This window comes from Chiloscyllium plagiosum, chromosome 19 (assembly GCF_004010195.1).
Source record: "Chiloscyllium plagiosum isolate BGI_BamShark_2017 chromosome 19, ASM401019v2, whole genome shotgun sequence".
Lineage (NCBI taxonomy): Eukaryota > Metazoa > Chordata > Chondrichthyes > Orectolobiformes > Hemiscylliidae > Chiloscyllium > Chiloscyllium plagiosum.
The window spans coordinates 36788196-36810985 of record NC_057728.1 but is presented as its reverse complement, the minus strand read 5'-3'; the positions used below and the strand labels follow the sequence as shown (position 1 = coordinate 36810985).

The window sequence follows — 22790 nt, the reverse complement described above, 5'->3', positions numbered from 1 at the left end:
AAATGTAAGTAAAGCTCATCCATAGGACTAAACAAGAAAGTAGCCCGACTGTTTTGTTACATTGGCCGTAGACTCTCTTAAAGACAAAGGGTGAGGCCACCAGGATTTAACACTGGATGGAATCCACAGATTAAAATATAAACATTTCTGCATGACCTTCTAATGCATTAGGTTGTCATAATTAGAAAACACCTTTTAGAATTGATGTCAAAATATCGCTGCACCTCATGAGAAGGGTATTTTTGCTATCAACGATATCTAAAATGATATTTTATGTGGCAGCCTAATCTGATTTTATTTTGAATGTGAGCCGCAATGCCAATCATCAGCTAAACTCTCTCCTCGCATGAAATTCTCAGGCCATTTAACACCCACAGACTTCATCATAAACCCATAGTTAGTATGCCAGCTTGCAGGAGATATCAATTTTCAGTCATCACAATCTGGTTACCACAGCAGCAAGAGATATCAGCAAACATAAGGGTGAATTGGGTAAACCGTGGACAGCTTTATCAAACAAGGGAGCGCTGCAACTAACAGTTCACTTTGTGATACAGGCCCTCCCCAGCCTTACACAAACGTCAATGTTCTTTCAAGATGGACAGCTCTCAACAGCACCTGTATTAATTTACCAGCTGCTGAACTGATACCATGTAAATCAATGCTGTACCATCTTATCAAACAGACTGTAACAGCACTGGAGCATTCAGAATCTGTGCACAATGTCCAGGTCCCCTGTTAGTAGCAACTACGGTAAAAGAAAATGGATGGGGGACAATTCCCGTTTCCCAGGCAACAATTCTCTGCTGAGAATGTTATAATTTACGGGTGCAGGTCACAGAATACATGAGGAGCCTTTAGGGTTTTTAAACTTTATGAACTCAGTCCTGTCACTAGGCCTCATAATATACATCAAAGTGTGTTTTGATAAATTCACTGCTTAATTTTTCAGTAAAGGGTAAATTCTGTGCAGTGCACTTCTGTAATAAATTCAGCCATTCCACTCCTTGTTCAGTGATTTATTGCTTTTTGCCAGAAAGGCCTTTTTTTGTTAATTTTTGGCACCTTGATCGTATTTGTGTTGTTAACATAATTCGTACAAAAGAGTCACAAAACCCAGATGATTATTCTCTCAAATCCTCAAAAACATATAGTGGCATGAATCTTTCAGATCTGATTCACAGAGAATCTCATTCTAAGAGGTGCTGTGAATTCTTTGTTTGAAGTGGCCCTGGCTAAAGCCTGCATTCTGTGCAAATAAAACAAAGCTTTGGCACAATGCTAAAGATGCTACTAATCATTGGAGTGTTGCAGTACTGTACTTACATGAAGACTCCGTGCCGAACATGGCTGGTTCAGATGCTGCAAAAAGATGAGGCAGCTACACAGCAGGGGTCATGAGACTAGACAATGCAGCCCAAGCTCTGCGGCTGCCAGCTGCCTTGTTCAAGCCTGAAAGCTGATACAACACACAGCAGTCCTCAACAAAATACTGTTTGTGCTTCTCTTACAAGTGAAAGCCAAAAGCTTCTGCTGGAAATTCAACTGAAATGAAAGACCAAGTACTCTCTTGTCTTGCTGCAGTGAGTCTGAATGAAGAGCTGAACCCAGACACTGCGATACACAGTACAGCTCAGAGTAAGACAATAGCACAGGCTGCATACACTGTGTGACGTCAAAGGCACTTACTGCAAAGACTGATTCCTGTTAACCAGGACCAGCAGCAGAAAGAGAATGAATGGAAAACGAGATTCAGGAGAGAGACAGAGAAAAGAGAAAAATTATATATCCTCCTCTGGGAAAATATATACCACTGGAGACCACTGATGTTTTGTATTTTAATCAGTCGTATCCAAGTACAAAATAATGAACTGTATGGGAACATGCAAATGAGTTTCTAAAATACAGAGAACATGCAAGAAAACTGGAGGTGCTCTACAGTGTATGGTACAATCGTGCAATGTAAGGGTGTCAGCATCTAAAAAAAATCCTTGTCTTTCGTGAATCAGACCTACAATACTTGACAATTCCATAACACATATATTATTAAAACGGTTCAGCCTCTCTCCATTAAGATGCCTAAAGAAATGTTGTAACTTAGCAGAGATTGGTAAATAAAAGCCTTGACCAGGCTGAAAAATGGTTTGAAACAATTAATAATGATCAATTAATGATGTAAGACTTAAGAATTTATCAATATAATCGCAGGTAACTAATACTGAACTGATATTGTGGAACAAATACCCAGAGCTTTGTTAAAAAGTGGCAAACTGAATAGGGAGAGGGTATTTAGTAGATGCACAGAATATAGTTTTTTAGAAAGTGTTACAAAAAAAGGCATATAGATGAAACTGAAAAGGAAAAAGAATAAAGATACAAGGAGTCCTCAGTTTAAGTCTCCATTTTCAAAGGTGTTTTGTTTTAATGTTGTTTCTTTATATGTCCTCTCACCTTATTTAAGTTGCCATTCCCTGTTACTTATTTCCTGATTGCAGTAGGCATCATTAAGCCTCTCATGTCATTGCATCATCAGCAAGGCTTCCTGGTGGTGCTGCTAGAGTTGGCACTATTACGTCTTTATCCAGTCAAACAGCATTATTATTTTTAATGGTTTCTGCTCAGGTATTGAAGTAAACTTTAGTTTTAATTTTTAAAAAAATATTTCTCTTCCTTTTGCATCTGTACTGCTGCAACTTGATTTCTTTAACCAAATTCTCTGGTGTATTGGATTCTACAGCAGTTCACCTGTGCAGATATAATAGTTGAGGAATTTGTCCTGTACCTGTACTGAGTTTTATTAAAGACTTCTCTGCAAGCAAGAAACCTGCTATCTTCACTGAAGCTTTCCTTGTTTTGTTTTGCAAGTTTATTTCAGCTAGCAATGCGTTATGCTGCACATAGATGAAGGGCTTATGCCCGAAACGTTAATTCTCCTGCTCCTCGGATGCTGCCTGACTGGCTGTGCTTTTCCAGCACCACACTCTCAACTCTGAACTCCAGCATCTGCAGTTCTCACTTTCTCCATAGTGCTGCACATGTATGGCACAGTGTTTAAACTTTTACACATGCTTTCTGGGCAAAACTTGTCTTCAGGAACTCAACTCTGGCTTTAACATTAATTACTATGGGAAACCATGCCTCACTTAAAGTTGTTTCATTTAAAGTTGTGATTTTCAGAAATGCAACCCTGACTTTAAGTGAGGGCCCTCTGTACTCAGTAGACAGGTCACAAACAACATTGGTAAATGAGTGTGTGTTGTCACATTGGAGAAAAGTTGGAAGTGACGAAATTGAGGAGCTATTACTGCGTTGATTTTTGTTCTAAAGTCTTAAAACTTGCCTCTATCACAAAAAGAAGGGGTTTGATAAACAGTAAGAAGAATGGTCAAATAATGTAGGAGAAAGAGAGGAGCAAGTTACAAACAAGTATTCACTTAATGTGGATAAGTATACATTGACACATTTTGATTGTGGAAAGATCAAAAAAGATTGGAGTATACTCTCAATTGAAAGAGGCTAAAGAGTTTATACAAACATCATGGCAGAGCCTGGGGGGATGGAGGGTCAGGCTCAGAATGTGTAAATATCCAGTGCTCAATCAAGGTGATCTTCATGATAACCATAGTATCATCCTCACACACTGCTCAATGTACCTCATCACCATCACTCACCCATCAACAATCTGTAGCAATCAGCACTCATGGCTATCATACAGATATTGCACTTCACCCTCACATAGTTTAAGTCTCATAACCACAGTTTACAGTCTTTACATAGTTCCAACTATTCAACCTAATCAATCTTATTAAACACACTGCATATTGCATCATATTGCAATATAACCACTGGCACTCTTCCCTTGCTCTTGCCGGTCAAAGTGGCTGATATCAAGTGAATATATCATTCAAGTCCATTGGAAAAGATAGTGTGCTGATTTATTGACTGAAACCATGGTGAGGGGTGATGCTGAAAACACCCAGTTGATGATACATTCCCTCTTATGCATTTTCTCAAATCTCACTTCACCGTCATCCTGCAATTTGATACATGATGAACAAGTTGCAGATGGTCCAATCATGCAATTCTTTCCATTCTCTTTCCACATTTATATTTCTAGATACTTGAGACCTGCCGCTTGACCATCAAGTTCAGCCTCACCATGAAGGCCACAGGTTGCCTAATAAAGAAACTTTGTCACTCAATGCGATATTCGCAGACACTGTGCACACTGTAGATAGTAATATAGAAACAGGATCTACATGTAGGAGTCACCAGGCAACAGTGAGCTGATATGGGCAAGAACGGCACATGTCCAGCTCCCCGGCAGTGAGATTATATGCAAAATCTACTGCAAAGTATGCAGTTAAGGTTTTCAATTGAGTAGTGGTGTGCAAGAAAAGGTTGATGGGCACACAGAGATGCTTAATGCATTGACTAGTGTGCCACATACCCTGGTGAAAGTGAGTACTGCAGATGCTGGAGATCAGAGTCAAGATTAGAGTGGTGCTGGAAAAGCAGGTCAGGCAGCATCCAAGAAGCAGGAAAATCAATGTTTTGGGCAAAAGCCCCTATCCAGCACCACGCTAATCTTGCCACATAACCTGTTTTCACAGACAGTGTGGAAGAGACCAACTGCAACTAGGCTCAGGGCTTCTGACATCCTGGCCTCCTCTTTTACCTTCATTAGGCCCAGTCTCTACTGCTCCCACTGGATTAATAAGACTGCAAGCTCAAGTGTCCAATTCTGAATAGCAGCTGCTTCTGTTTCCATTGTCTCAATGTTTCTTGACTTCCTGTTTTAGTTTTTCAATACTTTAAGAAACTATATTTTTTAAACTATTTAGAATAAATTCCTAAGGTAACAAGAAACTTGACAGACAAGGGTGACACCGAAAGAGAGGATATGGGGTCAAAAAGAGAGGGAACTGAGCCAACGAGAACAGGATGTAGTCACAGAAAGGAGGGGTCATGACAGAGGGAGAATAAGAAATCCATGCTTTTAGAATATTACACTCACATAAAAGACACAGACCCATATACTACTGTAACCTATCAAAAACATTTCCAATGAGAATTCCAATGATACAACATAAATGCTTACTTGAAACCATAAGCAGTCACACCACTAGGTGGCACTGAATTGTCTTTTTGCGCACAAATTACTCACAGAGCTTTCTGAAAGACTTTTCTTCATCACATTTTCCTTGGCATTTGAAATTTCAAATGTTCAAATAAAGGGATTAAACTAAACATGAAACTGATAGCCACTGAACTGTGTTTTTTTAATACACTGGTGACGTTTTTTACATCAAGATTCTCTCAAAAGCATATGCTTGGATCCGTTTTTAAACTCAATTACGGGACCAGAGGATTGGTGGCTGAGCCAGTATTTATTTCCCATCCATAAGTTCTCTTGAGAAGATGGTGGTGAGCCGATTCCCTGGACCACTTCAATCCATATGACGTTGGTAAGTCCACACTGCCGTAAGAAAAGGAGTTCCAGGATTTTAACCCAGTGACAATGAAGGAAAGTCAATGTCAGGATGATGGATGGCTTACATTGACATGGTGGTGGTGTTCCTATGAATCTTCTGTCTTCTCCATCTAACTGGCAGAGGGTGTGCGTTTGAGTTGTGCAACAAAATGAACTCTGGCAAACTGCTGCCATGCATCTTGCATTTGGTACACATTATTGCCAATCTAGGTCAGTTGGTTGAGCATCTGATCAAGCCAACTGCTTTGTCCTCGATGGCATTGTGATTCTTGGCTTTTGTTGGAGCTATACTCATCCAACCAAGAAGAAAATATTTTAATATGCTTTTGCTTTGTAGACAGGACTTGTGGAGTCTGATTCGCAGACTTACAGTCATAGAGTCATACAGCAATCCATGCCCCATATAATCCCAAACTAAACTAGTCCCACTTGCTTGCTCCTGGCCCCTTTGTCTCTGAAACTTTCCTATTCATATCCTATTCCAAGCGTCTTTCCAGAAGATCCTTCCACATGCGAACTATAAGACATAGGACCAGAAATTAGGCCGTTCAGACCAGTGAGTCTGCTCCACCATTCAGCCATGGCTAATAAGTTTCTCAATCCCATTCTCTCACTTCCCCCCCTTAACCCTTGATCCCCCTCATATCCAAGAACCTATCAAACTCAGGTCTTAAATACACTCAATGACCTGGCCTTCTGTGGCAATCAATTCCATAGATTTATCACTCTCTGGCTGAAGAAGTTTCTCCTTATCTGTGTTCTAAAAGGTCTTCACTTTACTCTAAGGCTATCGCCCTCAGGTCTTAGTTTCTCCTACTGATGGAAACAGTGATAAAAAGCCCTAGCCAGCCTTTCTTTATAAATCAGACCTTCCATATCCAGCAACATCCTAGTAAATCTCTTTTGAACCCACTCTAGCTTAATAATATCCTTTCTCTAACTGAGTGACCAGAACTGGATATAGTATTCCAGAAGAGGCCTCATCAACGTCATGTAAAACCTCAACATGACTTCTGAAATCTCTGATTCGTCCTTGTAGCACAGTATTTATACAGCTAGTCCATTTCAGTTTCTGGTCAATGGTAACTCCCAGGATGTTACTGGGGTGGGGGTGAGGGGGCATGTGGTGGGATTTAACAATGGTGATGCTACTAAGTGTCAAGAGGTGATGGAAAGATTCTCTCTTGTTGAAGATGGTCATTGACTAGCACGTATGTGATGCAAATTCTACTTGGCTCTTGTCCAAGCTTGAATGCAGTCCACATGCTGCTGTATTTATGCATAATTGCCTCAGTATCTGAGGTGGTGCTTGAATGGTACTGAATGATGTGCAATCTTCAGGGAATATCCCAATTTTTAACCTTATGATGGAAGAAATGTCATTGATGAAACAAATAAAGATATTTGGGACTAGGACACTAACTTGAGTTTGGCCTCTAATAACCATAACCATCTGTGTTTGTGTGTTATGACACCAACCAGTGAATGTCATGGATACAGGATAATTTTAAGAGAAAATTGCATTACCAGTAAATCATCATTCTCTTTCACTTATTATTCTCTGGAAGTTGCTGAGGATTTTCGAGAGTAATTGTTCAATAATCTTCATTTGACTGGAATTTACAGACGGGGTAGAAAAGCAATAGCACTCACTGTTGAATTTAAAAAAAACCTGTCCATAAAGACTCAACACTCTTACCAAATTTCAAACACCTGTAGTTTACAACTCACATCAAGGCAAGACGTGAGGTCATCTAACATCAGCAATGTCAACAAACAGTGTAATCAGCCAATCACGTTGAAGTATTCCCATAAACTGCAGGAAGTTAAAAACATGTTATCCTCCAATTTACAGATGGAGAAAAAATGTTACGGCTTGATTCAGATCAAAGCTAAAAATATCAAATAGATACAAACCTTTCTTGAAATAATTTGCTTTCTTTATTATAATGAAGCACTTTAACATTCTACAAATTTTAATTTAGCTTTCTAAGCCACTGAGATTGGTTAGAAGTCATGATAAGCTTAGTACAGCATTAAAACCCCAGTAGCTCCTCTTTCATCAAGGTGAGTCCTTTCATTGGTTTTTATACTAAGATATACAGAATAAAAGTGAAATTCTCATCAACTCTCTGATTACTTAGAACACAATAACAAGGTTGGAAGCGGGAGTAAGCTGTATGGTCTGTTGAACCAGCTCTGCCATTGAAAATGATCATGATTAATAGAGGACTGCAAATGTACTTTCCTGCCTGCTTCCACATCTCACGATTCCCTGGAAGTCCAAAAGTCTTGTCTCTGTGATAAAGAATTCCAAAAATTCATAAGTCTTTGTGTGAAGTCTCTCCTCTGTCTGACCCTAGATGATCAATCCCCTTTCCTATCTGAGACTGTGCCTCTACCATTCCAGATTCCCCACTGTGGGTCCCCAGAAAGTGCACTCTCTGAAAAACTGCATACTCACTGACAGCAATTTCTTCATTTTATTCAGCAAGCGTGTGAAGTTCCTGAAGGTGCTATCAGTCTCGCTGGAACAGTGATCATGCATGCTGATGGTTTCATTGCCATTACCACCACAAAATCAGGCTTTAAATTTCAGTGCCATGAATTATTTAACACAAACTTGGTCACAAACTTAAATTCTTAAATAGCCTTATTTGCTAACTGAAAATTAACTGTAAAACCCATCAACTCTGACAAAAATTTGACAACAGTTCCTTTCAATTTACAAACTGTAAATTTAGTTTACCCTTATTCCTTGAATGTAACCTTTTTTTTTTAATTAAAAAAAAGTTACTCAATTCCTAGATCTAACCAGACTTTCAGCCCTCTGGGTCAGTCCGAGTCACAGTTGTGAAGCAAGCCGATTGTATCTGTGGCTGCACCACAAGCTATCTGGGGAATGGGGTCAAGAAATTGTATTGAAAACTAATCAGCCATCCGTCTGTTATAGGACACTTTGTGAGAAAGCTACAGTGCTTTCATTACCAAGGCTGCTAGGTTTCGGAATATTAGTAGTTCTCTTGGCTATAGGACCTTATAGTCAGGAACATTACCGAAGTAGGAACTTAATTTTATTTAACTGGGGGGGATGGGGGTGTATTTAATCAGCGATACTCTAGAAAAAATATTGTTAGAAATATCTGAGAAAGAAATCCAGTTTGTAATATTATCATACTAAACCCACCTTTTCTGCACGTGGAGTCTATGCAGCTTCCTTCCTCTTCACGGGCGGCACGTTGGCTCAGTGGTTAACACTGCTGCCTCACAGCGCCAGGGACCCAGGTTCTACTCCAGTGTCAGGCAACTGTCTGTGTGGAATTTGCACATTCTCCCCGTGTCTGCGTGGGTTTCCTCCCACAATCCAAAGATGTGCAGGTTAGGTGAATTGGCCATGCCAAATTGCTCATGGTGTTCGATACCTTAGTCAGGGGTAAATGTAGGGGTATAGGTCTGGGTCGATTGCTCTTCGGAGGGTCAGTGTGGACTTGTTGGGCTGAAGGGCCTGTTTCCATACTGTAGGAAATCTAATCTAATTCTGAAAAATCTTGCTCTTGGGCTATACAGTGTATCTGGTACCTTGATAATTCTAAATTCTTACACCAGAGATCTTAATGGATGCTGTTTCTGTAAACCAAATTTCTCTCAAGTGTTTTAAAGTATATTTATTCACTTACTGGAGGTCTACTTCATGACATTGGTTACCTATATTAATATGGAATCTTGGACTAGAAACACCTCAATCTCCTCAAGCACTTGAAATATATGTGTGCTTTAAAATGTAGGTTTAATTGGAGATAATCTTGTTACAATAACTAATCAGCTATGCATCAGGGGGACATGATAGCTCAATGGTCAGCACTGCTGGCTCATAGCGCCAAGGACCTAGGTTTGTTTCCACCTCGCATGAGTGTGTGGAGTTTGCACACTCTCCCCATGTCTGCATGAGCTGTTCTGGTTTCCTCCCACAGTCCAAAGGTGTACAGGTTAGGTGGATTGACCATACTGGGCATGGAATGTGGAGGTTAAGTGAATTAGCCTTAGAAAATGCAGGGTTATAGGGATAGGGTGAGGGGGTGCATCTGGGTGGAATGCTCTTCGGTGGTTCGATGTGGACTGAAAGGGCTGAATGGCCTGCTTCCACACTGTAGAGATCCTATAGTTAAAATTCTTCACACTTAATCTCTGGCTTAATTGTAACACAAGACAGGAACTCCACCATATCTGTTCCTGAGTTGTGAGCACTCTGAGAACTTGATGTCACTAATTAACTTCCTTAACGTTCAAATATAATTATGTGCCCATTTTCTTTACCACAACTTACTTACGTAGCACCTTAAACATAGAATTCATCTCAAATGTATTAGCAGGATAGTTACAAGATAAAGCAATACCAATGTTTCATTTCAGTTTAGTTTAGGTTGCAGTGTTAAATATGGTTATTTGGAATTAGTCCCAGTTTAAGTCCCTTTCATATGTAAATAAAGACTGAAAGGTAAACTGATAAAAAGCCTCTAAAATTATGAAAGGATTGGATAAGGGTAGAAATAGAGAAAATGACTGTGAAAATTATATTAGTAAGTGATGCCCTTTGTGGTTTATTATATGTTAGCCCACATAACATATTCTGCAGAGACTTAAGTTCTTATTGTGTCAATTATTTTGAAGTTTATTTAAAACAATAACTATTTATAAAGCTTTAATATCATAGACCAACACAAATTTCTGCATTCTGTGTGCTTGATGTTACTAAACTTAGCATGAACTGTCATGAGGACATTAGAATCGAATGCAACAGACTTGTTCATCCTGCAATAGGCACAATCCAAGGCTTCTTGGTGAGCTTGGCAGGATTATAATACTGAAATATGCACTTACTGGAACACATCAATGAAATATCCCTTAAGTTTGTCCAGAAATGCCTTTCAGAAAGATTTGCTGAAGCAATGATGAGTTCCATAAGCCTTTTGTAGCGTTGGTTTCTATGAAATCACAGTCCATACCTCTGTCTCGGCATCTGCCTCCAACTTGGCTGATTATTTCAAACAGCATAGCGATGTGACATGAACTTAAGCCTTTATATCCTGAAATTTGCTCAAACATTAAGCTGATCTTCTAAAATCGGAACAATTTTTTCAGGGTCTTTGCAATCATTGTCAGAATTACCACAGACTTTTACTCTTCTCAACTCATCAGTATAAAAGCAAGATGATGCTTGACTGCGTGTTATGTCAGTTATGTGCAGAACTTTCGAGATTGTTTAATTACTCGACCAACTTAAGTTCAGAGAGAATGTCAATAGTGTGCCAACCTAAATTCAAGTATTTGCCCTCCATTTCTCCTCCTACTTCTTTGCTTTCTCCTGGAAGAAGGTTGCAATGCAATGCTGATTTATTTGTTTACCTCTGTCTTTTATTTTTGTCCTTTCATTTGCCTTCCCTTCTGTTTGGCGGAGTTACTGCGCGTTAGAAACAAATATGCTTTTTTGCCAGTATTACACAATTACCACAGTGTTATCACCTTTTCAGCCTTTAATATCCACTTACTGACAGTAGCTCGCCATTTCGAGTTTTGTTAGTGGTTACTTCCCGCTGCCATGTTGTAATTTGTGGTTTACTGAAAGGTAGTCTGTATAACACATACCACAGATCATCAAAGTCTGTTGAGTTACCTATCTTTAAATTTATTTTCAACAATAACTGTTTATAAAGGTCCAACATCATAGATTTACACACAGTAGGGATTCCATCCTTACTACTGTTACTCTATATTACACGCAACTGACTGACTACACCAACTATCTACACAGAGTGTGTGACTGCAGGCAATGCAGGTACGTTTCTACTAGAATGACATGCGATATAATGTAATTGTCTTTAAGGGGCAGGCCTACCTAGTTTGAAATCAATACCATAATGCATTAGGGGCGAAGATACAAGAAAAGCTAAACATAGTTCCTAAACCCAGCAACGTCAATGATTCTGCCGAAAGTAACCTCACTATCATTTTTTACATTCACTTCCCATCCAGTAGCCAATCAAAATGTCTTGTAAGGAGTGGGAGGAATCTGCAGGTTCACTTAGGCAAAGTCTGAGAAGGGGAAAGCTGGTGATTACAGATGACTTGAAAGAGACATCAATCATAGAGTCACAGAGATGTACAGCATGGAAACAGACCCTTCGGTCCAACTCATCCATGCCAACCAGATATCCTAAATGGGATTATTTTAGTCCTATTTGCCAGCCCTTGGCCCATATCCCTCTAAAGTCTTTCTATTCATATACGCATCCAGTTGCCTTTTAAATATTGTAATTGTACCAGCCTCTACCACTCCCTTTGTTAGCACATTCCACAAACATACCACCCTTTGCGTGAAAACGTTGCCCCTTAGGTCCCTTTTAAATCTTTTCCCTCTCAACCTAAACCCATGGCTTCTACTTCTGGACTCCCCAACCCAGGGTGAAAGAGAGAAGAGAAAGAGATGGAGATGGAGTTTGCAAGGAGAGACAAGCAGGTGTTAGGGAAGGACTCCTGTTCTTCCTGGCTTACAACAATTGCTGAAAACGGCACTTACCTTGTGGAGCCAGGAACAGTAAATCTTTCACTGCTCAGTTTCCCAATCTTATAAAAGGGTTCCAATTTAGTGGCAGATGATGAGGTATTGATAATGTCACAGGGCTAGCAAACTTTGGGAGTATGGATTCAAATCCCACATTAGCAGTTGATGGAATTTAAACTGAATTAATAATTCTGGACTTCAAAACTAGTCTCAATGTTGGTGATCGCAAAGCCAATTTCAATAGTTGCAAAAAACATTTGGTTAATTAATGTAAACTTGGGAAGCAAATTTGCCAACCTTTGCTGGTCTGGCCTATTGGAGGTTTTGGATTCAATGTGGTTGATTCTTAACAGCCCTCTTTAGTTGTTTGGCAACACAACCAGTTCAATAGCAATTAGGAATGGTCAACAAATTTTGGCCCATACTGCAATAAAAGAATAAATGAAAGAAAATATTCCATTGTGTAGTCTGGTATGTTATTTAACTGTTTCAACCTCACTACAATACCTGCCACCATGAAACAAGGGAGAGCGCATGCGCACTGCACTGTGAATGCATTCCCCAGAATTAACTCATTAACATTTCCTCACCTGCCCCATACATGTTGTGCTTAATATTGAGACTAGTATTTCCACTTACAGGGAGTTTGAGAATGGGAAGTAAATAAATGACAGTCACTAATAAATGTAATAAGGAATTCAGAAGAAATTTCTGTACTCAGACAGTGATGAGAAGGTGGAACTTGCCACCACATGAGTGGTTTGAGGAGAATTGCATCGATGTATTTAAGGGGAATCGGGATAAGCACATGTAGGAGAAAGTCATAGTTGGATACATTGATTGGGTTTGATGAAGTAAGGTCAGAGGAGGATTGTGTGGAACATAAATACCAGCATAGAGCTGTGATTTAAATTCTATTTAATAATTCATAATAATTTCTGTGTACAAATTCCATAATGATGACATCAGATAGAGGAATTACCAATTATGTGATTCTCCATCTGCCATTTTAACTCAGGCATTAAGCAATGTTAAGCATTGTATTTTACAAAATGTAATATCTAGATTTTAACTGTAGGTATTAACATCGCTTATTGGGAAAACAAAACTGAATAAGGTTGAAGTTAAATGTTTATGAACTGTACTGATATCTATGCATATACTGCCTGTGCAGTACATCCACCTGCACATTCCTTCAGTATAGGATGTTATGTTGGCAGCCATTCCAATTCCAAACACACTTTCCCAACATATACTGTGTTCTTATTCATAAGGGTCTTTGTTGGCCACAATCCCAATTTCTCTACAAACCTAATGTTTCATCTATAACATGCACACAGACACAAACGTACAAATGTAATGGCATATGATACTTTCCTTTATTGGTCAGAGTATTGAGTACAGGAGTTGGGAGGTCATGTTGCGGCTGTACAGGACATTGGTTAGACCACTGTTGGAATATTGCGTGCAAGTCTGGTCTCCTTCCTACCAGAAAGATATTGTGAAACTTGAAAGGGTTCAGAAAAGATTTACAAGGATGTAGGATGTGGTGGAGGCTGGGACAATTGCAACATTTAAGAGGTATTTGGATGGGTATATGAATAGGAAGGGTTTGGAGGGACATGGGCCTAGATTGGGTTGGGATGTCTGGTCGGCGTGGACGGGTTGGACGGAAGGGTCTGTTTCCATGCTGTACATCTCTATGACTCTATGTAATATCTCAAAGCTGGCAGGAAAGAAATATTAAGGAGCATGTGATGGAGTGGTGGTCTATGGGTGGCTCTTTGGCTGTGTTACAAATAACACCTCAGTGACACACCTAATGACTATATCACAGTTAGTGCCCGATTGTCTAACTGCTGAAGCTTCATTTGTGCTCATTTCTGGCAGTATTCATAAAATAGACAGTCAAACACTTAAAAACAAATTAAAAATCCAGGCAATGCTGTCACTGTGTATTTCTGTAAGCTGTGGGTTTTGTTGTTTGGCTACCTGAAACACAATACAATATTGAGCCTTGTATAGGAGCAAATTAGTGTAAATGCTGGAATCTGTACTCGTGTTCTGATGAAGAGTCATCCAGACTTGAAACGTTAGCTTGCTCTCTCTCCACAGATGCAGCTTTACCCATTGTAATTTCCACCATTTTTTTTTCAGTACTGTGCCTTGTTTACTATAACTCTGTGACTGCAAATCAAATATTAAGATACTTTAACATTGGAGAATAAATTCAAAATATTGAGCAACCAAAATGAATTTGTTGAAGTTTCCAAATGTTTTATTATAACTTAATATTTGATGGCTATGTCACCCATTTGTTCACTGGGTAAACTTCTAGAAATGTGCCTACTTTGTACACCCCAATAATTACAAGTCCTCTCTCTCTAAATACAGTACAGTACAGCACAGGAACAGGCCCTTCAGTCCACCAATCCTGCGCTGATTCCTAATTTTATCTAGACCCGCCACTTATGCCCATACGGGGTTACTGGCCCTCTGTTCACCTCTACTTCATGTATTTATCAAGACAGGCCTTGAACGGTGCTAATGTGTCTGGTTCCACTACCTCCACTGGCGGTGCATTCCAGGCACCCACTACCCTCTGTTTGAAAACTTTTACCCACACTTCTCCCCTAGACTTTCCCCCTTTCACCTTGAACCTGTCCCCTCTCATAGTTTACGTTGCCACCCTGAGAGGAAGAAGCCTCTGACTATCCATCCTATCTATGTCTCTCATAAGTTCGTAGACCTCAATCAGGGTCCCCCTTGGCCTCCATCTTTCCAGTGAAAACAATCAGAGTTCATCCAAACTCTCCTGTTATGGATTAGGCCAGACCACTCAAAACATTCTTAAGCAGGCAGCCCAGACCATAACATTGCAATTTGTTTCGATAAGTGTATAGTGAAAATTACCCGGATTAAGTTAGCGAGGTTGACAACAGGTTTAAAACAGACAAAAAATTTATTCACAAAATTACACAATGAAACACGAAGAACAGAATCAAGAACCCCTACAGAACTCAGTCTATTTCAAACTAGACTTAAGTATGCTGTTCCGAATATACACAAGAGTCCCAATAAGCAACCCCCTTTAAAAACCAGTACAAATGGAACACCTGCTTACATGAAGTTAGGAGACAGAGAGATTTCCACACAGCTCACTGTTGAACTCCCAACCAGTACTGGATTGAATTAAACTGCTCAGCTCAGCTAGAGAGCTGACCACACCCTTTTCATTCTACAGGTCACTTCTAAAACATGACCACTTTGGCCTGAAGTCTCATCCGTTTACACATAAACAAAAAGGCCTCTCAATACCTTTTAATCTCTGTACCAAACCAGTCTGATCGGAGCCCAGCCTGGTTTATTACCCCTTTGAAAAAAAATCAAGGACAGAGTATCCTTGAGCCAAGGAACAGCTTTTAGGAAAAAAAGGGACTAGCTTTGTGACACTCCTCATAACTAAAACCCTCCAGACCAGGCAGCATCCCGGTGAACCTTTTCTGAACCCTTTCCAAAACATCAACATCCTTCTGGTGACCAGAACTGCATACAATATTCCAAATGTGGCTGAACTAAAGTTTTGGCTGAACTAAGGTTTTGTACAGCTGCAACATAACTTGCCAAATTTTATATTTGATGTCCTGGCCAATGAAGATGAGCATGCTGTATGCCTTCCTGACCACCTTATCCACCTGCGTTGCCACTTTCGGGGATCTGTGGACTGGTACGCCCAGTTCCCTCTGTATGTCATTGTTCCTGAGGGTTCTGCCATTTATTGAATTTGATCTTCCAAAATGCATCATCTCACATTTGTCTGGATTAAACTTCATCTGCTATTTCTCTGCCCAATCTGCAATCTATATCCTGTTGTATCATTTGACAATCCTCCTCACTATCTGCAATTCCACTAATCTTGGTGATATCCACAAATTTACTAATCAGACCACCTACATTTTCCTCCAGATCATTTATATATATAAAATACAAAAACAAAGGTCCTAGCATTTGCACAACACCACTAGTTACTGATCTCCATTCTAAAAAGCACCTTTCTACCACGACTCTGTCTTCTAACCACCTAGCCAGCTCACCGCAGATGTCATGAAACTCTACCTTCTGTCTTAGCTTGCTATGAGGTATCTTATCAAATGCCTTACTAAAGTCCAATAGACAATATCCATTACCCTTCTCTCATCATTCATTCTTGTCACTTCTTCAAAAAGCTCAATCAAGTTGGTGAGACATGCAACAAAAATAGAAATTGCTGAAAAAGCTCAGTAAGTCTGGCAGCATCTGTGAAGAGAAGTCAGAGTTAACATTTCAGGTCGCATGACCCTTCCTGAAAACAATGGTGGGACATAATCTTCCCCACACAAATCCATGCTGCCTATCACTAATAAGTCCACTCGCTTCCAAATGCAAATAAAGCCTGTCTCTCAGTATCTTCTCCAACAGCTTCCCTACCACTGACATTAAGCTCGCCAGCCTGCAATTACCTGGATTATCTCTGTTTCAGCTTTACAATTTCTTTAACAAACACTTTCATAGTGAAAACATATATTCTGAATGGTTCAATTATCCAGGCTATCAGTCACAATGTGCCATTCTTCCTTCCTTGGGTAGTAAATTGAAAGTGACAATACAAGGCCTTTACTGTACAGAAGACCAAACTCTCTTGCAGGATAAATGCCACATCTCGTTATACCACATGTATCTGTTGTGTAGTCCCATATAATGGCAGCTGATCAAAACTGGTCAAATTATACCAAACAAAAAAAAAGTTCTCTTTCCTTTAATACTTTACAAAGTTTTCACTTTACCTTTGTATCTTGTCACAACTTGCTTTTCAACCTATCTTCATATCAGCAGCAAATGTGGCTTCAATATTCTCAGTTCCTTTGTCTAACTCATTAATATAAATAATAGACAGTTGCAGCTCCAGCACTGATCCCTTTGCCACCACACTAGTTACATTTTACCAAGTTGAAATGACCCAACTCTGTTTCTTGTTAGTTAACCAATCCTCTTTCAACTCTGATATAACAGCCCAACACCATGTGCTTTTAGCTTGTGTACCGACCTTTTAAGTAGCACCATGTTGAATGCTTTTCCAAAATCCAAATACACTTCACCTGTTGGCTCCCATTTATCAACACAACTTGTTAAATTCTCACTGAAATCTAATAAACTTGCCAAACATGTTTTCCCTTTCAAAAAATAGATTCGCTATGACCGACTGTATTAACTGATTTTCTAAAATTCCTACTACTACTTCCTTCATTTCCTCAAAGCTAGACGTTAAGCTACCTAACCTATAAATTCCCACTTTCTGCCTTCTTCTTTGTTAAATGGTGGTGTTACAGTTTTTCAATCTGCTGGGACTTTTCCAGAGCTTTGGAATTTAGAAAATTACAGTCAATGCATCCATTATCTCTACTGTCACTCCCTTTAAGACCCTGGAAGCAAGCCATTATATTCAGCTGCTTGTCCACTTTTAGTCCTATTTTCCTAATACTTTTCTCTGGTTACTGTGATTGCTTCAAATTCCTCTCTCCATTTTGCCAATATTCTTGGGATGTATTTTTTTGCATTCTGTGAAGACTAATACAAAATACTTGTTCAAGTTCTTTATTTCCAATTTTTATCCTGTCTCATTCTCTTAGGAATCAACATTTATTTCAGCTGTTGTCTTCCTTTTTATATACCGTACTTGGAGAAGCTTTTACTATCTTTTTAAAAAATCATTATTGCTATAATTATCCCATAATCTAATTTGTTTCATCTTTATTACAGTCAGTTCTGCTATAATATGGTACTTCCATTTTCATGCAATCCCATGTTATAAGAAAATTGTGTAATAGCAGAACCATTTAAAATAATCAGGCCGGAATCGCGTTATAGCCAATGCACACTTTAAAACTTCGCACTTTAGAAACAATATCCCCAATTCATCAATCGTGTTATAACAAATTTGTGTCAACAAAACACATGCTATAGCAGAACAAACCTGTACACGTTTTGTCATTCTTTGCCAATTTCTAAGATTTTCCTAAGTTTTCTGGCCTACCAGCAATAGTTAGAACATTGAAAGCCTTTTATTTCAATGTGATATCATTCTTAATTTTCATAATCAAGGATGGCTCACCCTTCTCACTGAGTGCTTCTCTTTGTTGAGAGTCGTGAAGTATCTCCTTGAATGTTTGCCAGTGCTTGTTTACCATCTTACCTTTTATACTATTTTCCTAAACCTAGATTAGAGTCAACCCAGTCTTCATTGCATTATAATTACCTTTAACTAAATTTCAGACATTCATTTTAGACCCACCTTTCTCAGCCTCAAGTGGAATGCAGAATTCTATCAGGTTATGATCATTCTCTCAACAGAATACTATGACGTAACTAATTAATCCTTTCTCATTACACATTACAAAGTCTAATACATTCTGCACTCTGATTAGCTCCAGAATACATTATTCTGAGAAATTGTCCCAAACGCACTCAATGAACTCATTCTCCAGGATATCCTTGCCAATTTGATTAATCTAACCTTCCTTACAAATCTCCATTATTTCTTGATTTATATGCAATGTTACCAGTACATACTTTTAAGGAACACCCAACAAATGCCTTCTGTTGATATTTCTTATTTTCACCCAAACTGAATCTAAATCTTGAACCTCCAAACCAAGATCATTTATCGCTATTGTACTGATCTCATCCTCTGTTAATAAAACTAACCACCCCTCTTCCTTGGGTCACCTTCTAACAACATCGCTGAATTGGTTATCAGATCTTATTTATTTCAATTTCTTCTATCAATTCATTCATATTTCTCCAATTATATGCATTCAAATAAAGAGGTTTTAATTTTTTTTGTTTTATATCTTTGCTCCCTATTTGGAATATAGTTTATTGTGGCACCTGTACACTCAGCTATTCGATCACACTCTGGTCATCATTACTCATATGACCAAGCTGCATCACTGCCTTGTCCTTTCTCTCTAACTTTGCAACTTGCCTCCCAATTGTTTCCACTCCCCTCAGCCTTCCATTTAGTTTGAAGTACTTTTTACAGCTGTGGTTATACCACTCACCAGGACATTGGTTCCAATGGAATTCGGCTGAAAGCCATACCAATCATCCAGCTCTCTCTTTTCAGAATTCCACATGAATCAAAATCTATTTGTTCCACACCAATTTTTGAGCCATTCATTCAATTATTTAAGGATAATTGTCCTATGCCAATTTGTTTGAAGCTGAGGTAGCAATCCAGAGGTAATTATCCTAGTGGTTCTGCTTTTCAATTTAGTTTCTACCCGCTCATTTCCTGGTCCTACTTCTTCCCTGGTCCTACTTACGCCTTTAGTACAGATTTTAAACATGGCACCTGGATATTTTCCTCCCACTCCAAGTTCCTCTCCGACTCTGAGAGATGTCCTGACCCCTTGTGTGGGGCAGGTAACCCCACATTTGAGACTCTCTCTCAGTAGCTGAGAACAGTATTTAGATAATATAAGTAGCACGAGAAAACTCCAGTATGATGTTGGATGAGAGCGTTTGAGAGAGATAGAAAATCATCTTGTAATCAAATTTCAGAGAAGTATAAAAATACTAAGGCAGCGATAGTAGGTGACATTAACTACCCAAATATTAACTGGGATAGCTGATGCTGAATGTTCTGTACTCAGCAAAGGTCTTAGTTTTATCCCTCACTTAAATGTATTTCAGGCTAGGCAAAACATTGAAGCCTTCTTCTGTCACTTCTGCCTCCATACCCATTTGAACAGGAGTTCTCTCCCCATCCCACCGATCCCTTCCTCGACCTCCAACACCTTTTCTACATGGACCCTCTGACCTTTTACCTGCAATCAAACTGCTCACTGAAAACCACCAACGTGACATTATCACCTCTGGCCCCCTCTCATCCATCAAACCTATCCGCCTCTGAACCAACTGCACAGCTTGCTCTTAGATCCAATCTTGACTTTTTTACTTAATTGAACCTGCCGACAAGGGTGGTGCTATTGTTGTGTGACCACGACACCAGTTCTCAGAGATATCTCCTCCCTTCTACCCCTAGACCGTGACCCCACCATGGAACATCAGGCTATTGTGTCCACCATGCTCACCAACTTCATCTCATTGAGGAATCTCCCTGTAGCAGCCTCCCAGCTCCTAGCCCCCCAATCCCACACAGCCTGCTTCAACCTCCTTCCCAAAAATCCACATACAGGAGTACCCAGGCAGACCCACTGTTTTCGCCTGTTCCTGCCCCACGTAAGTTATTTCATCCTAACTCAAGTCAATCTTCTCTCCTCCTGTCCAGAATCTTCCCACCTCCATCTGTGATTCTTCTGACAGTTTACATCAGTTCCAAAACTTCCAGTTTGCGGGCTTCAGTTGCCTCCGTTTCACCATGGACGTGCAATCCCTTTGTATCTCCATCTCCCATTAGGATAGTCGCAGGACTTTACGCTTCTTCCTGGAAAGGAGGCCTGAACTGTCCCCACCCACAACCACCCTCCTCCGCCTGGCTGAACGCATTCTTACCCTGAACAACTTTGCCTTTCACTCCTTCCATTTCTTCAGCCACCATCTCTGAATGACCGACACATATTCCCCTCCCCTCCTTTATCAGCATTTCACAGGGACTGTTCCCTCTGGGACACCCTGGTTCACTCATCCTCCATCACCTACACCTTCTCCTCACACCACCATGGCACCTTCCCCTGCAATCACAGAGGGTGTAAAACCTGCCTGTTACCTCCTCCCCCATCACAATCCAAGGCCCCAAACATACTTTCCAGGTAAAGCAGTGAATTACTTGTATTCCATTCAATCTAGTTTATTGTATTCACTGTTCACAGTGTGGTCTTCTCTACACCGAGGAGATGAAACACAGACTTGGTCACCGCTTTGCAGAAGAGCTCTGTCCGCAAAAATGACCCTGAGCTTCCAGTTGCCTGCACTTCAACCACCACTGTGTTCTCATGGCAACATTACTGTCGCAGGCCTGCTGCACCGATCCAACAAGCCTCAGCAGAAGCTCAAAGAACCATAATGCATTTACCATTTGGGGATCCCGCAGCAGCTAGAACTTAATATTAAGTGCAATAACTTTAAAGTCTGATTCCATCTTTCCATGTGTTCTTACCCACTCCACGCCTGGGCCTGTTAAGACATAGCAAAAACTGAAGTTGCTGAAAAGCTCAGGTCTGGCATCTGTGAAGAGAAATCTGAGTTCATGTTTCAGGTCTGGTGACCCTTCCCTAGAGTAATGGTCACTGGACGCAAAACATTTACTTTGATTTCTCTTCACAGATGCTGCCAGATCTGCTGAGCTTTCCCAGCAACTTCTGTTTTTGTTTCTGATTTACAGCATCCACAGTTCTTTCAGTTTCTGTGAAGGCGTAGGTTGCTTTTAGCACAGTCATCCACACACAACTTCCCACTATTATCCTTGACTGGCCCTAATTTAACTCTCATCATGCTTTTATTCCTGACGTACCTACGGAAAGCCTTAGGGTTAACCCTGATCCTATCCACCAACAACTTCTCATGTCTCCTCCTGGCTCTTCTGAGCTCTCTTTTCAGGTCTTTCCTGATCCTTGTAACCCTCAAGCGCCCTGAGTTTTCACATTTTGTCCTAACATAAGCCTTCTTCTTTTTCTTGACCAGGGATTCCACTTCCTTAGTAAACCTCGGCTCACGCGTTCTATATCTTCCTCCCTGCCTGACAGGTACATACTTATCTATACTTATCTAGGACACACAGGAGATTTTCCTTGTTCCACATTTTTAATGTGCTCATCCCCTGCAGTTTCCTTCCCCATTCTACACTTCCTAAATCTTTCCGAATTGCATCGTAATTTCCCTTCCCTTCCCCCAGCTGTAACTCTTGCTTGGTGGAGTACACCTATCCCTTTCCATCACTAAAGTAAACCTGACAGAATTGTGATCGCTGTCTCCAAAGTGCTCACCTACTACCAAATTTAACACCTGGCCAGGCTCATTACCCTGTACTAAATATAACGTGGCTTCGCCCCTTGTAGGCCTGTCTACATAGAGACAGAGACTAAGAGTTGAAGGGAGTTTCTTGGAATGAAGAAAGGTGACCAGTGGTGTTCCGCAGGGATCAGTGTTGTGGTCACTGTTGAATCTAATATACATAAATGATCTGGAAGAAGGCACTGTTATTATGATCAGCAAGTTTGCAGATGACACAAAGATTGGAGGAGTAGCAGGACTGTCAGAGAATACATGAGGATATAGATAGACTGGAGAGTTGGGCGGAAAAGTGGCAGATGGTTTTTAATCTATACAAATGTGAGGTGATGCATTTAGGCAAGACTAATTCTCGAGCGAATTATACAATGAACAGAAGAGCCCTGGGAAAGGTTGATGGGCAGAGAGATCTGGGAGTGCAGGTCCATTGTACCCTGAAGGTTGCTGCACAGGTGGATAGAGTGGTCAAGAAGGCATATAGTATGCTTGCCTTCGTTGGACGGGATATTGAGTACAAGAGCTGGCAAGTCATGTTAACAATGTACAAGACATTGGTTCGGCCGCATTTAGAATACTGTGTACAGTACTGGTTGCCACATTACCAAAAGGATGTGGACAATTTGGAGAGGGTGCAGAGAAGGTTTACGAGGATGTTGCCTGGTATGGAAGGTACTAGCTAGGTTGAGTAGGTTAGGTTTATTTTCATTAGAAAAAAGGAGATTGAGGGGG

General features: G+C 40.1%; 1 protein-coding gene across 10 annotated transcripts in view; it reads right to left on the bottom strand.

Moving 5' to 3' along the window:
* LOC122559687 (suppressor of tumorigenicity 7 protein homolog) overlaps window positions 1-22790 on the bottom strand; it is a 202549-nt gene that overhangs the window by 141793 nt on the left and 37966 nt on the right. The window contains exon 2 of one of the 10 annotated variants that reach the window (XM_043709582.1): window positions 1327-1362. The exons of 8 other annotated variants lie outside the window; for them this stretch is intronic. In XM_043709582.1, the coding sequence (XP_043565517.1) occupies window positions 1327-1362 (36 nt within the window). Of the gene's footprint in view, window positions 1-1326; window positions 1623-22790 lie in introns of those variants that run through there. One more of the 10 variants, XM_043709581.1, reaches the window with a different exon arrangement.